This window comes from Eptatretus burgeri, chromosome 3 (assembly GCF_056783735.1).
Source record: "Eptatretus burgeri isolate ZD-2024b chromosome 3, Ebu_testis_v1, whole genome shotgun sequence".
NCBI lineage: Eukaryota > Metazoa > Chordata > Myxini > Myxiniformes > Myxinidae > Eptatretus > Eptatretus burgeri.
In genome coordinates, this window is record NC_140963.1 from 120,580,653 (window position 1) to 120,594,858 (window position 14,206).

Below are 14,206 nucleotides of genomic sequence, written 5' to 3' on the forward strand. Positions count from 1 at the left end.
TGACGTCAGAGTTATCAATAAAACATTCTCCACGGGGAGTCCCTCGCGTGTTTAATGCCAGTCTGTACTGGATGTTGGTATTGATGTGAGAACGTGAGGCTCAAGTCCCGCGCTTTTAATTTAAAACGCGCGCGCTTCCAATGATGTCGCAAGCGGGTGGCATCTTCGATGGCGCGTTTATAAATACTGTAATTGTTTTATCAAGTAATTGTTACAGGAATTACAAGATAATAATAATTCTCTCTCCTGCAGGCCGAAAAGCGTAAGGAACGTGTAATTGCTGATAAGAAGGTTGCGTTGTGAACAGCTCCGTGCTGGAGCCCTGCTGCCGGCGGAGTGACCAGCGCTCTCTCGTGAAGAATAAGAAGAAGAAGAGGAGGAGAGGTCAGGATGCCGCGAACGAGCGCGGGAGCGCGGCAACCCGTCGGAACCGGTGAAGATTCGGGAGGAGCGGATGAACATTGCACATCGTCATCAATCCCGTCGACACATTCGCCCCCCTGCAGCAACAAGGACGTGCTGGGTGGGTAAAAAAAAAGAAAGGATGCGCACTCATTCCGTCCCTGTGACCTTTCATTCTGCTTCATTCCGTCATTCATTCTTTCCAACCAATTACCAATCCGTCCGCGTGTTCCCGTCATTCTTCATTTTGGGAACGTGGGATTTTTCAATCGGTGTTCGCGATTCTCCCGAAGTCGGTCCCCAATCGATAACTGTGGGTTTAAACGGACTCGCGCTGTGACGCTTAGCGCGCAGCGTTACGAGAGGGTTTCAACCATACACCGCTTAATGCGCTGAACCACACAGACGTGGTTTATATCTTCGCGTGAATCGGCTAATCGTGCATGACGTTTGGGTGAAGGTAGCAGCAGTTGGTAGTTGGTTCAAGGAGTCGTGGATAACTCCCCTCCTCAACGTGATTAAGACGAATTTGTGTGTTTTTAACCGACACCAATGAATGCTCGTCGACCGGGACGACTCGGTTTAACGTCATACGTCCCGGCTGCCGGAATTAATTGATGGAGGTTAAAGATCACACGGTATCCTTCTCAAAGAGAGTCGGCGAGCTATCGCTGGCAGTCTGGCACCTGACGGGAGCAGCAGGAAGAGTCGCGTTATTATCCCGTCCGAGGTAAGTATATAGATTGCAGTAGTTCTAGGCTCGGGCCCGTTAGTTTGTGGGGGTTGTGGTGAGCCTCAAAAACGTCGGGTTTCCTCATTTTTTTCCCTGGCTCTGTTTTATTAAATAATTAATTGATTATATCCTTGGAATTGTGTTTGATTTTGTGATTCTTCCCCTCCCTCCCGACACCCCACCCCTCCCCAGCCCCCCATCAAAAGATCAAATTTAATTTAACGCCTGACATTTGAAAAATGATAAACGTACGCTGCATCCTTGTTGAGCTCGAACTGATTTTAAAAAGCTTGTTCTAACCTCACACACAGTGCAAGATCAACAGCAGCAGATCGTGGTGGACATGGTTTTAATAAATGCAATGGGGATGCAATTTAATTTAATAAATGCAATTTAATAAATGTAATAAATGCAATAAATTAAATTTTAATAAATGCAGTTTCACTGGGTCCGCATTATGCTGTCAGAGCGTATCACGTGCATCGGATGGGATTCCACTTGTATCCATTATTATCATCTCGCAAAACTGCACGTGACGAAGCGCAGTAAATTAACCAACGAAAATCGACTACGTTGCTGTATTTCGATCCGACGTAAAAAAAAAAAAATATATATATATATATATATATGAGGGGTGTGCTTACAGATTGTGTAAGCATACGAACCATGCTTCCCCATTCATTGTCTCAGGTTACTCAACTGCATTTGATTTTTCATTTATTTATTTTAATTTATTTATTTTTCATTTATTTATATTTTCATTTACGGATATTTTCCGACCATTCTGTATATTTTTCTTCTTCGTCACTCGGAAGGTACCGATGTTTAATATCAGTCAGTGAGTCAGTGGTTAGAAAGAGCTTTATATATATGTATTGTTGCGGCCACGGGTACCAAGACACCAGCTTGTCACTCAGGGGCATTAATCGCCGGTTGTCCTCGATAGAGCCGGACCTGGGGCCACCGCTCACAATTAACGTTGTGGTACGGTGTGTTGTTTTAAACCCAACGCCACCCAGTCAACCACAAGTTCCAGTGTCCGCTGTCTAATTATTCCGTTTAACTTGAGGTCACGTGGTTACCTGAGCGGGAGCGCCCCTCGGCAAAGCACCAATATTATCTGATTAGATTTTAATTAGGGCGGCTGAACGTTTTAACGAGCGTTTTAACCGCTGGTGCGTGCCGACGATTTTTTTGGTCAAATCTGTGGTAATTACTTCCCAGTCTATCTCGGTTCGGACAATGCGAGACCAATAGAAGGAAAGGACAAACACGGACAGGTTGGAAATCGACAAATAATTTATTAATAATAAAATAAATAAATCAAAAGAACTTTTTATTTTCTGAGGTAAATAAAGAATGAATTTCGAAGGAAAATCAATCAATATGCCAGGAAAGACACAAAGAGCAGATCTATGCTTATCGGGGGTTGACTTGCATATAAACACAGACAAGGGTACCCCGCAGATCATTAGGGGGAGGGGGGGGAGAATCGTCTTGCTCACCAGAAAGTCGTCTGTGAAGCGAAAACGTCCTGAAAATGCGTGTGTGTCACATCCGTCACCTGCATCCAGCTTTGCCGTGCACCCTCTTGAACGCGGGGCAGCCTTGAACGCCAGTCGACGTCTGGAGGGCACCGAGATCGTCCGTCGCGGGTTTAGACCCTGGTGTTGTTGGTGATCGACCTGAGCCTCACTTGATGGCGGCGCTTCCCACACCCACACGCGCACCACACGCTCACTTGCCGAAGCACTGGAAGGGCGAATTGTCGCTTCGGCGCTGGTGAGACACCTGTTTCTTGGTCGCTTCTCTCGCCCTTTGCTTTTTCCTCTCTGGACTTTTTCTCCTCACAGAACGTACCTCTTTCGCTCGTTTTTTTTTTACATCTCAGAACGTCTCTCCTCGTAGAACGCCTCTCCTCACAGAACGTCCCTCTTTCGCTCGTTTTTTTTACATCTCAGAACGTCTCTCCTCACAGAACGTCCCTCACGCTTTCTCTCGCTCGTTTTTATTTCTCCAGGCCGTCTCCGCGGGGTGCCGTCCGCCCCAAGCTCACCCCGCCTCACTGGGGCACGGTTACCATGACGACCCGTGCACTCTCAAAAAAGGCGGGCGTCGGAGCTCGCGAAAGAAATGTGTGTGAACATGTCTGTCATAAAGAAAAAAAGCTTCCCAGAAGAGAGGGGATCTGTCCTTTACCCTTCTCAACGCATCACATTTAAGATCCCATTAGACATGGGGATGGGGCTAATCTGGACATGCATTGAAGGAAATAACTGTCTGAGGACCTGGATGTGTGGATGCATTCATCAGACTGGTTTCTGAAATCCGTAACAATATATATATTATATATATATATATATATATATATATATATATATATATATATATATATATATATATATATATATATATATATATATATATATATATATATCGATATCATCCATCCATGATTATCATGTCAAATCTTGATTTAAATGGTAATACGTTTTGAATCTGTACTTGTAGAGCTTAAATAGTTCCAAGATTATTTTTTTCTGTGTGAGAAATGTATTCGCGATGTATATATTTGAATTGTGATGTGACTTTTCAGCTTTATGTCACGATTGTTATGTTTCGCTTGTTCGTTGTAAAAGTCAGAAATAACAACAACAAAAAAACCATGATGTCTGTCAATTTTACCCCCCCCCCCCGACTGTATTCCAAATTGCACCCTGCATACGTAAATACAGTGAGATTTACAACCTACCCAACACAACTCTTGATTATGTACGCATTGGTCCAGCCTTGCTTCCCCTCTCACCCCCAAATGTGTATGTAATATATAGAATATAGATGGCTTCAAATTGCACAAAAATGGAACTTTCTACCCTGAATTTTAATTCACAAAGGGTCTTGTACATCTTTAGGTACCAAAAGACGGTCGTGTGAATAACAAGGGATACAGACATCACTGTGACCTCCAAATCCTATAGATACCTAAAGGGAATCACAGATGAGATTCATTCCCAGATGGATTAAAATCAATGAGAAGTTGCAATGACATCCATAGACATATTGATGTCACAAAATGATTAATAATTGGTGTGGTATTAAAACCTGAGTGTTGTTGGTCCTGCATTTCCGAAGACCATTGTTGCCATGCCCAACATGTTTGCGCCGTTTTCGCAGACCGACTTTTCGGGAGGAAACTGGCTTCGTCATTGGTTCGGACTCGTTCCTGGATGATAACCGTTCCCACGGATGATTGCGATGTTCTCATCTCCCTGAACGGTAAAGCTCGCCAGCTTTCTCATCTTTACGCCAATTCCTCTTGGTTCTTGCATTATTTAATTCCCTTTTGAATTTTTTTTTTTTTCCAAAGTAGTTTGGTTAATTATGCGTTCTGCACAACAAACTGAACCATACGTCTTTCAGGGTCTACTGAAGACCCTGTGTTGTTGTGGCTGCTAAACAAGTTGCGTGTCGGCGTGCCGGAAATCATTGCACAATTTCGTCAACATGGTGGCACCTATTCCTACGGCCTCTATCTCACTGCCTTGAATCACAAGTATGAAGCTTTGTGCATATATCAGTTAGCTCTTTCTCTCTGTTAATATGTGTGCATTCACCTTACTTCAAATGCATGAAGTCCTTATCTCAGTGTCTGTGTTGTTGTGGTTGTTGTTTTTGTTGTATTTAGTTTTCTTGCTGGAGCTGAAGCAATGGGCCTACAAAAGCGCGTTCGGCCAGAATTTGGAGGAGGCTTTCGACCATTCACCCTTGACGAAAGCTTCATATTTGAGGGAGATAAGGATCCACAGTCGTTCTTATCTTCTCGGGTGACCGAACTGGACATGATATGTTGATACGGATAAAAAGAGTTATTTGTGATATATGATGGTCAGTCCGAGATACGTTATTGTTGTTGATTAACCCCGCTCAGTTATGCTCGAACAGACCCGTGGCACGGAGATAGCCGATCGATCTCCTGGAAGCGACCCGGAGATCCCTCGCATCGAAAATGTTGTGCTCTTGCCTATGTGGAGGCAGGACCACACAGTCATCCATAATGTGTTTTTATTGTGTGTGGTGTGGCCTGGTGGAGGTTGCAGGTGTCGACGGTGGTATCGTTGAGCCTATCGATAGATAGGTTAAGCATGGTGCTATCGATATCATCGTTTTGATGCTGGGATCAGTAATATTGCAATCCGAGAGAGAGATATACATAGAGATAGACGATATAACTTGTCTGCTTGCTTTGGACTTGTCCCCTGGGTGTTATCTGAATCAAATTTAGACAGATTATTTATCAAAACCAATTGCTCTTTTAATGTTAAAATTCCATGTGAACAGAATACATGTTTTTCGGTTGACCCGTCTGGTGCTCTAGCACATTGCTCTTGATGCGGGAATCCCCGGTTAAAATCCCATTCACTGTGTTGACTTGTCGATCGTATTTGTAGTGTCGTGGTAGAGGTGCTCCAAGGCAGACATGAGCGAGGGGATAGCACAACCCTGCTTTATTGTCACGAGCGAGAGTGCGAGCGTACGTTGCCCGTAACTCCACTTTATTACGTACTCGATGCACTCTACAGCCACATGACCTACAGGCTCCACAGACCACAACGGCTACAACCACGCCTCAGGCGGCGCGACCTCCTATATCCCGTGCAGGCACGTGATCACTCCAAAACCACTCCTCCACACCTCCACCACGCTCCCCGCACCATACCCTGCCCCCCGCAGGCCACTACACCACACTCCTCCCTCCTAAAATCATGATTATAAAATGACCATCATAATAATAAGCATAATCGGCACAGAATACCATGATATAAAAGCAGAGAGGCACAAAAAACGATAATAACCCAAAAGCACAGGCACATCACACCATATAACGTGTCGATGCGAGCGAGTTGAACTGCAATGGACAGGTTCCGAAGACTGAGTTGCACGACGAACCCACAAAAACCCTGACCGCGTTACAGATATCGAGAAGCAAGGCGGGAAGCACAGCATCACTACGCAGCAGAAGCGCCCCCAGGCGGCTCATGCTTACACGCCCTCCGGCGAGCTCGCGACGACCTCCCGAGCAAACCTCCCCCGGCACCATCAAACGCCCCCGGCCGACAAGGCGGCACATCTCCCCCAGACAGACCCGAATCAGATAAACATTCCGAGCCCGGAAGCTCGTTGTCTGGAAGCCCCGCGGTGCCAGCGCAGCCGACCTTGGCGAGTACAGAGGTTCGTACCGCCCGGCGCCAAACCCGTCTGACCTTCGGCAGTGACGTTAAACAGCGCCGTCGGCTGGGCGCACCATCAACCCGATAACAAACCCACGCATTACAATCAGCCGAGATCCCAATGCATGTCCGAACGGCTTTGGCGAGAACAAAGAGTTGCGCCCCAGGGCGCCAGGCACGTCTGACCTTGCCAAAACCAGGGGTGGGGGTAACGCTGAACAGTGAACCAGCCCCGGCTCTGAGTCGATCTCTGAGACCCACACGCGAGTCGAACTGGCAATTAGTCGGCTGCAATCCCAGCAATCCCATACAAAACCACAGATCACATCCAGTCATGCCATAAAGCAACAAGAACATCATCTGCGCAGATGCAAACTCCCCTTTTCGTACAGCGCGTTCTCCCAATATAATCCCCACACATGACAGGGAAAGACCCGTGGACTGCCCTCGCAGCTGGAGACCCAAGGCCTTCATATCACATCGGTCATATCGAACATCCCATCGATTGATCCCAGCCAAACATATTCTCACACACGAACTGTCGGCATTTATTTTAACAACGCTAAACTGCATCACTCGAGCAATGAAAATCAAATACGCAACGAACAGCAACCCATGAATCACATCATGTGTCCGTCTCTCGGTTGTCGTCACGACGTAGCGATGACCTGCTTGTCGTCGACGGTCGCGATCCGCGAACTTCTTGAACGCGACTGGCTCGCTCCAATTCCCCGCTGAAATCGCCTGAACGACACGGGCGCGCATTGTATCATGAGCGCAGCCGAAGCGCGAGAGCTCCTCGCGGCTGGCATGGCTCCCATTGCTCCAGAACCGTACATCATCGTCGCAGGAAGCCATGAACGGCCGCTCCCGTTGCATCGTTGCGGCTCCTGCCACCAGAACATCCCCCTCGGATCTCGAAGGAGGCACCAGAGCACCTGGAGGTACGAACTGGAGATCCAGCCCGAGGTGCGCCAACCAGTCCCGGCCCAAAAGGACGGGCCCCTCCCCTCGTACCACAAACACCGAGAGTAGGGCGCTTCGACCCCGGTAGACCACCGAGACGTCTGCCACCGCAAGCGGTGCAATCGCTTCGCCGGTGTACGTGCACAGCGACAAGGTCGTCTTGACCAGGTGAACACCGCGAAGACCACGAGCCGCCCGCTCGCCCATGACAGACACTGCGGCCCCGGTGTCAACTTGCTATACGATCGGCTCGCCATTCACCTCGACCTCCACTGTAATTGGTCTTGTCACCTCCGGACCAATCGAAAACAGACTCAACATTGGTTGCATCTCCTGCTCCGGGCCGCCGGGATCGCTATGCCCTGGCTGCAGGCCGCTCCCCAGGTCGCTGGGGTCGTCCTGCACCTCGCCATCCAAGACCTTAACGGCGGCCCCCGCCATCCGACACACACGCTTCAAATGTCCCACCTTGTGACAATGCAAACACACCACAGTGTTCTTATACGGGCACACCCGTCACAGGTGCGGACCACCACACCCCCAGCACCCCTGGAAGTCCATCTCGCTCCCTGTGCGGCCGTGCAGCGGCGCGCGCCCACGGCTCGCACTGCCCGACGCGCGTGCGCCCTGGGGCACCTGGGTCATCGCGTGGACCCCGGGGTCAGCCGACATGCCGCAACCGGAACTACCCATCACGTCCTGGCCGGCGATGGCGCAGACATCCGTGAGCGTCTGCTCGACAGCTGAAGCAGTCCCGACCGCTGAGTCGAATGTAACGTCGACACTTCGCATCCGCAGAATGGCCGCCACCATCTTCGCATCTTACAGCCCCGAAATAAAACGATCTCTGAGTCGCACTGGACGCTCCTCCGCCGTAAACCTGCAAGCCACGGCCGAATGCTTCACCCGTGCCACGAAATCTGCAACGCGCTCCTCCGCACCCTTTGCGAGGTGATCGAACTGGTATCGAGCGAGCTGCAATGACTTCTCCGGCGACATGTGTGCCTTCATCTTCTCTACAATGTCCTGAAACGACAGACCGTCATCACCGGGCTTATCCGGCGCCACCAAATCACTCAGTAGCCGATAATTCTCCGTTGATAGCGAGGCAAGCAAGATCGATTTGCGCTTGCTTTCATCGTCCACATCATTCGCGTGGAAATAGCAGCCCAACTGTTCAGAAAACAATTCGAAGTCGTCTCCGATGAAGACGGGCACGCGTCCGTGCGCCGTGCCCCGACCTTCTGCCATGCTTGAGCCGGCCGTGACTGCGAGATGCCTGGCCCCGAAGCCTGTGCATGCGGCGCGCGAAACTCGATGCGCTCCTCGCGATGCGCTCCTCCGGGACCCTCGCCCGGTGTAGACCTCGAACCGCGTGAGATGCGCTGAGTTACTCGCTGCCGCGATCCAATAACCCAACCACTCTGCACACGCCGATCCGAACAGACTCGTCGCCAAATGTAGTGTTGTGGTAGAGGTGCTCCAAGGCAGACACGAGCGAGGGGATAGTACAACCCTGCTTTATTGCCACGAGCGAGAGTGCGAGCGTACGTTGCCCGTAACTCCACTTTATTACGTACTCGATGCACTCTACAGCCACACGACCTACAGGCTCCACAGACCACAACGGCTACAACCACGCCTCAGGCGGCGCGACCTCCTGTATCCCGTGCAGGCACGTGATCACTCCAAAACCACTCCTCCACACCTCCACCACGCTCCCCGCACCATACCCTGCCCCTGCAGGCCACAGTATTATTCTCCTCATAATTCAAGTAAAAGTACAGCATCTTAGTGTGTCCTTGTCCTGCTCGTGGTTATACGTACGAGCTTGTCTATCTGCCGTAGACGCTGTTTGAAAATAGCTATGTACTCTTGTTTTGCTTGCTTGTGGGTTGAACCCTCCCAGGATCGCCAAAGCATCATTGCTTACTGGCTCAACAACCTGCGAGCCAACTCTGGTGACAAACTTCTTGACATGTCATTTCAAGAAGGTCAGCCGCTCGGTAAGAGACTGGTCGAACCAGGCTAATGTAGTTCTGCTCGACGCATTCCGACATAGATATGGAATTCCTCTTCAAACTTTGTGACGTCCTTTCCAGCTACGTTTCTTTCTTGTTGATGTTCTTTCCTTTTGTCCGTTGTTCTTCCTGTGCTTAGTTTAATTTCTTGAATCGGACCTTCCGGATTGTTCATCTGATGGGAATTATGCATGCTTGCCCAACCCCCACAGTGCCAGAGCTGGTGCAAAGAGGGGTCATTTCCCAGATATTCCCTTTGCACGAGTGGCCAGTGCTCGAGAAGCTGAGAGATATGTGGTTATGGCATTGGTCCTGGCAGCAGCCTCTTGGTATGATTAACTTGGCAACAAGATGTTTTCACACAGATATCAAGGCTCAGGCAGGAACTCAAATTTTTCCTTATTTGAGAAAAAATATCTTATGGTCTTTAGATCATTCGAAGAAACAACTTTCGGCAAGGGTATAGATTCATGCCACAATTTCGTTGAATTTCACTTTTTTTAGAGGGGTCAGCTGTATTTTGTCCATGATTGGCTGGAATGCGTTAGTGACATCACACGCCTTTCACGTCCAATTGTGTACACACAAACATTTCAGTGCGTGTGTTTTGATGCAGATGAAATTTATGGCTATTTTGGTGAAGAAGTAGCGCTGTACTTCGCCTGGATTGGTATCTGTACGTCCGCCCTGGTGTACCCCACCAGCTTCGGTCTTGTGGTGTGGGTGTTTGGCCAAGAGGTGAGATGCTAGACTAGTTATTGTGGATTAGCTGTTTTTGTAAGAGTTAATGTAGTTGATCTCACAGTCGTTCATGAAGTCCGACACTACCTTATTCCACAGACCCTCGGCACTTTGCTCCTCTCACTCCTGAGTCCATTGTGGTGTTCGCTGCTTGCTGAGGCCTGGTGTCGACATCAAGCAGAACTCCTCTACTCATGGGGATTGCCCGAAACACCTGTTGAGATCCCGGAGGAGCCACGTCGGGAGTACTGGGTTGGTCTTAGTCTCAAGACGATGTTTTGCTGTTAGTTCTGACTCTTGACACTGATAACGATGATAACGATAGTGACAGTGAGACGTAAGGTTTCCACAAAGCAACTTTCCACTAAGCAATCATGTCTTGTTACAAGATTCAGTGCAATGTTAGGTTTTACACCAGCAATCTGAAACCACATGCTCATTTCAAAGCATGGCATGCTTCATGATGCAACACCCTCTGTTATTGCACAACACAACACCTTCATCTCCGACAGTGACAGTGTAATACAGCCTATCAAAGGGCAGGGCTACCTTCTGAGTTGGTTTTGGGAAAATGTTTTCACCTTTGACCTGTACTGTTGCAGGGCAAAATCCAGCGAGATTTGGGGATTTGGCGTGGCCTTGACCTATCTCCCCAGGCCTGGTGTTTCCTCCTCAGCCTTTTTGCATGCCTCGCCTGCCTTGGCCTCGCGTTGTTCACAACCCTTTTCTGCTTGATGCTCCAAGTATGTCGGGGAAAACAAAAACGTTTCCAAGAATTATTTATCTATCTATAATTCCAGGTGTGTGTGTGTGTGTGTGTGTGTGTGTGTGTGTGTGTGTGTGTGTGTGTGTGTGTGTGTGTGTGTGTGTGTGTGTGTGTGTGTGTGTGACTGCTGTTTCTCGACAACCACTGGTCCGATCTAATTTAAACTTGCCAGCTATATTGCTGGGGACCCGAGGATGTGCCTTTTCAAGGTTTGATGTTAATCGGACAAGTGCTTCCCAAGTTATGGCCATTTATTTACCAAACCAATGACAGAACGCGTAGGCGTGGCCGTTGGGGAAGAGATCCTCAGCCACGTTCCCCATTACGGGTTACAACGTACGGACTTCCGGATAGTGATGACTTACTGTATTCTAATAATTTCTCGATTTCTTATGCGCATTTATAGATAAACACAATGCCCCAATCCAGTCGTCGTTTACGAGAGCGAAGGAACGGCCTGTGTGGTTTTTTGAAAAAATATTTTTTTTTTGCACGTACGGGCACGCAAGAGCGAAGGAATGGCCTGTGTAGTTGTTGTTTCTGGCACGTGGTTTGAAAGTTTTTTTTTTGTTTGTTTTTTGTTTTTTGTTTTTTTGCACATACGGGCATGTACTAGTTTATCCAAAGCCAAGTAATCCAATTTCTTCAACATCATTTATCCTTTCATTAAAATTATGCACACAGAGCAGTAACTTTCCAGTGTTTTAAATGTGTTTACGACCAAGTTATTTCTATGCATTTCTTGAGGGCTGACAGGATGGCAGAGAGGTACGCACACTCGCCTCGAAGCTCTCTAGCCTGGGTTTGAATCCTGACCCAGCTATAAACTGTCATCCTATTTTTTTTTCCACAGGCAGCGTGATTCCTCAATGTGTGTGAGCCGTCCCTCGGATGGACTGTGTGTCCCGTCTGTCGGGATTAGTTGTTAATCGGATTAATGTATGGATCGGGACGTTAAAGATCCCACGCCGTCCTTGGCAAAGAGTAGGCGAGCTATTTCCGGCATCCTGGCCAATTCCAAGTTCCCTGCCTTGACTTGATTTTGATCAGCAACCCATCAAGGAATGTAACCCTAGCCATAGAAACTGCTTCGGCAGCGCCGACGCTCTGTATAAAGCATGGTTCATGATCTGATTTGTGTTGAAGTTCGATAAACCATGCATTTTGTTTTGAAAATTCATTCTTTCATTCTCTAATAAATAAAGAAGAACCATTGATGTGTGGTGGTATTAAAGAGGATATGAATATCATTCAAGATTTATTCATATCGATACCTCTTTAATAACTACAAGGTATAATACTAATAATGATATCTTCCTGACCCATGGTCACAAAAAAAAAAAATCCATCTATCCTTTAGGACCATACTCTGTGCAGAACATTTGGTGCTGCCTCAGCAGTCTCATTGGCTATTGGGCACAATCTGGGATAGGTCATCACTCCGACACAGCATGGCACTCATTTTGCCGACCTCAGAAGGATGACAGGCAGAGTCAACCCCACCTGGTATTAATTCAACACCCAAGTGGGATTTGAACTCGGGATCTGAGGATCCCAAGCCCGCCACCTTAACCATTAAGCCAACATCAGGCATAAAAAAAGAAATGATGCAAGACCTTAAATTATTAATGATAGCACCAGCAGGATAATACGTTGATCCTGTGCTTCCTTTACAGGACTACTTGAAGAGCTTGGAAGGTGTGCCCAGCCTTCTGATGGTGATGCCTGATGTGCTCTTAGCACTCAGCATTCCTGTGTTCAATACAGCAAGCATTTATGTTGCCCACTGCCTCACTGACCTTGGTATGACTACCCTGGGACAACAGAGTAATCACTTGGTGCAGAGTTTCAGTTCCATAAGCCATCTCGAAGCAGAGCTAGATGGTAGTCGGGAAGGATTGCTTTATGGGAAATATTCTGCTCAAATGCCAGGATTGCTCCGTGCTTGATTTCCCTGCATTATTGGATCAAAATGGGAAGCTTATGTGCTGAGGTCGCATCTGAACGCGTGTGCACCTTACAAGGCCTCTTGTGGACAGAAACGGTGTCGTATATTATTTATTGCATGAAACTGCTGGAACATTTCTCCAAAGGAGCACAGAAAGGCTCTCATCACAAGGCACTCGCAGCATGACGTAGTACGACTCGTGATTTGTGACTCATGATTTGTGACTTGTGATTTTTAATTGGCAGTGTCTTGGGGTGTTGTTGAGCTCATGAATACATCGATGGAAGGATGAGCACTAAATAGAAAAAGCCTTGCTAACTGTTAGTGCGATAATCACTTCCTGTAGAGAGCACTCTGGTGATGTTAGATATTTACCGGTAAGAGGGACTACGTCTACATACCTATGTACGTCTATATACCTATGTACGTAAATGCAAGTTGCACGATTGTGCCTGAACAGAGTAAACGTCGTAATCACAACACACGTAATGCTGAATGAAACCTCATTTAAGAGCCCCCCACCCCCACCCCCTAACTCCACAGTGATTATCAAATTGAATGTGAGAATGTAAACGTGCTGGTGATGTTTATTGGATATTGTACTTGCGTGCCTTATTGACTGATTACGAATGAATCTTATTAATTTACGGGAAGCAGGATAGCTCAGCAGTTGGCGTGTTTGCCATTGCGTTCCCGTCTAGATTACTTCCTTGATTGGGCTGTATTTGACTAAAATTGCCTTTCTGGTGCACTTCCAACTATCCTTCAGGTGAGCATGTAAAGCTGGCTATGTATGCCACCTGCATTTATGTTGTGAACGTTAAAGATCCCAAGTTATGTATTCAAAAAAGTACTCTGGCCACAGTCTCTGCCTGGAAATAGCCACACATGGTGTTCCAAAAAGACCCAGACAACTTTGGTTGTTAATATATTTCGAACCACAAGTGACACAACGATTACATTTGGTTTATATGATACAGAAACTCATAAAGTTTTGAACACACCATCAATACAATTCAATGTGAGCTCCGTTTGTCATGTGCAGAACATCGAGGTGGTACACGAGTTCTTGCCATGCTTGGCTCAGCATGTTTGCGTCCATCGCGCATACAGCTGTGATCTGAGACCGAAGATCCTGCAGGTTTACTACCTTGGTGTTGTCGCCAACATCTTTTAACAAACCCCCACAGAAAAAAATCAAGTGGGGTTATGTCTGGTGATCGTGGGTGCCAGGCCATTGGTCTTTATCGGCCAATCCAGCGGTCTGGAAATTTTTCATTCAGAACAGCTCGAATGACTAAGGTCCAATGAGGGGAAACGCCGTCCTGTTGAGAAACGATATCGGGTTGCAGGTCTTCAATCTGTGGGAAGGCGAATCTTTCAAACATGTTCATGTAAATT

At 47.6% G+C, this 14,206-nt stretch overlaps 1 protein-coding gene across 3 annotated transcripts in view; it reads left to right on the top strand.

Annotated features, from left to right (window-relative positions):
* Positions 1-252: 252 nt before the first annotated feature.
* The window catches only part of LOC147030860 (anoctamin-8-like), a 54,348-nt gene continuing 40,394 nt past the window's right edge, over positions 253-14,206 (top strand). The window contains exons 1-10 of one of the 3 annotated variants that reach the window (XM_085875375.1): positions 253-523; positions 4,310-4,411; positions 4,556-4,688; positions 4,821-4,959; positions 9,239-9,335; positions 9,563-9,679; positions 9,967-10,088; positions 10,191-10,343; positions 10,694-10,834; positions 12,534-12,660. In XM_085875375.1, the coding sequence (XP_085731501.1) occupies positions 391-523; positions 4,310-4,411; positions 4,556-4,688; positions 4,821-4,959; positions 9,239-9,335; positions 9,563-9,679; positions 9,967-10,088; positions 10,191-10,343; positions 10,694-10,834; positions 12,534-12,660 (1,264 nt within the window). In that variant the 5' untranslated portion in view covers positions 253-390. Of the gene's footprint in view, positions 524-663; positions 1,133-4,309; positions 4,412-4,555; positions 4,689-4,820; positions 4,960-4,981; positions 5,795-9,238; positions 9,336-9,562; positions 9,680-9,966; positions 10,089-10,190; positions 10,344-10,693; positions 10,835-12,533; positions 12,661-14,206 lie in introns of those variants that run through there. The other 2 variants (XM_085875376.1, XM_085875377.1) reach the window with 2 other exon arrangements.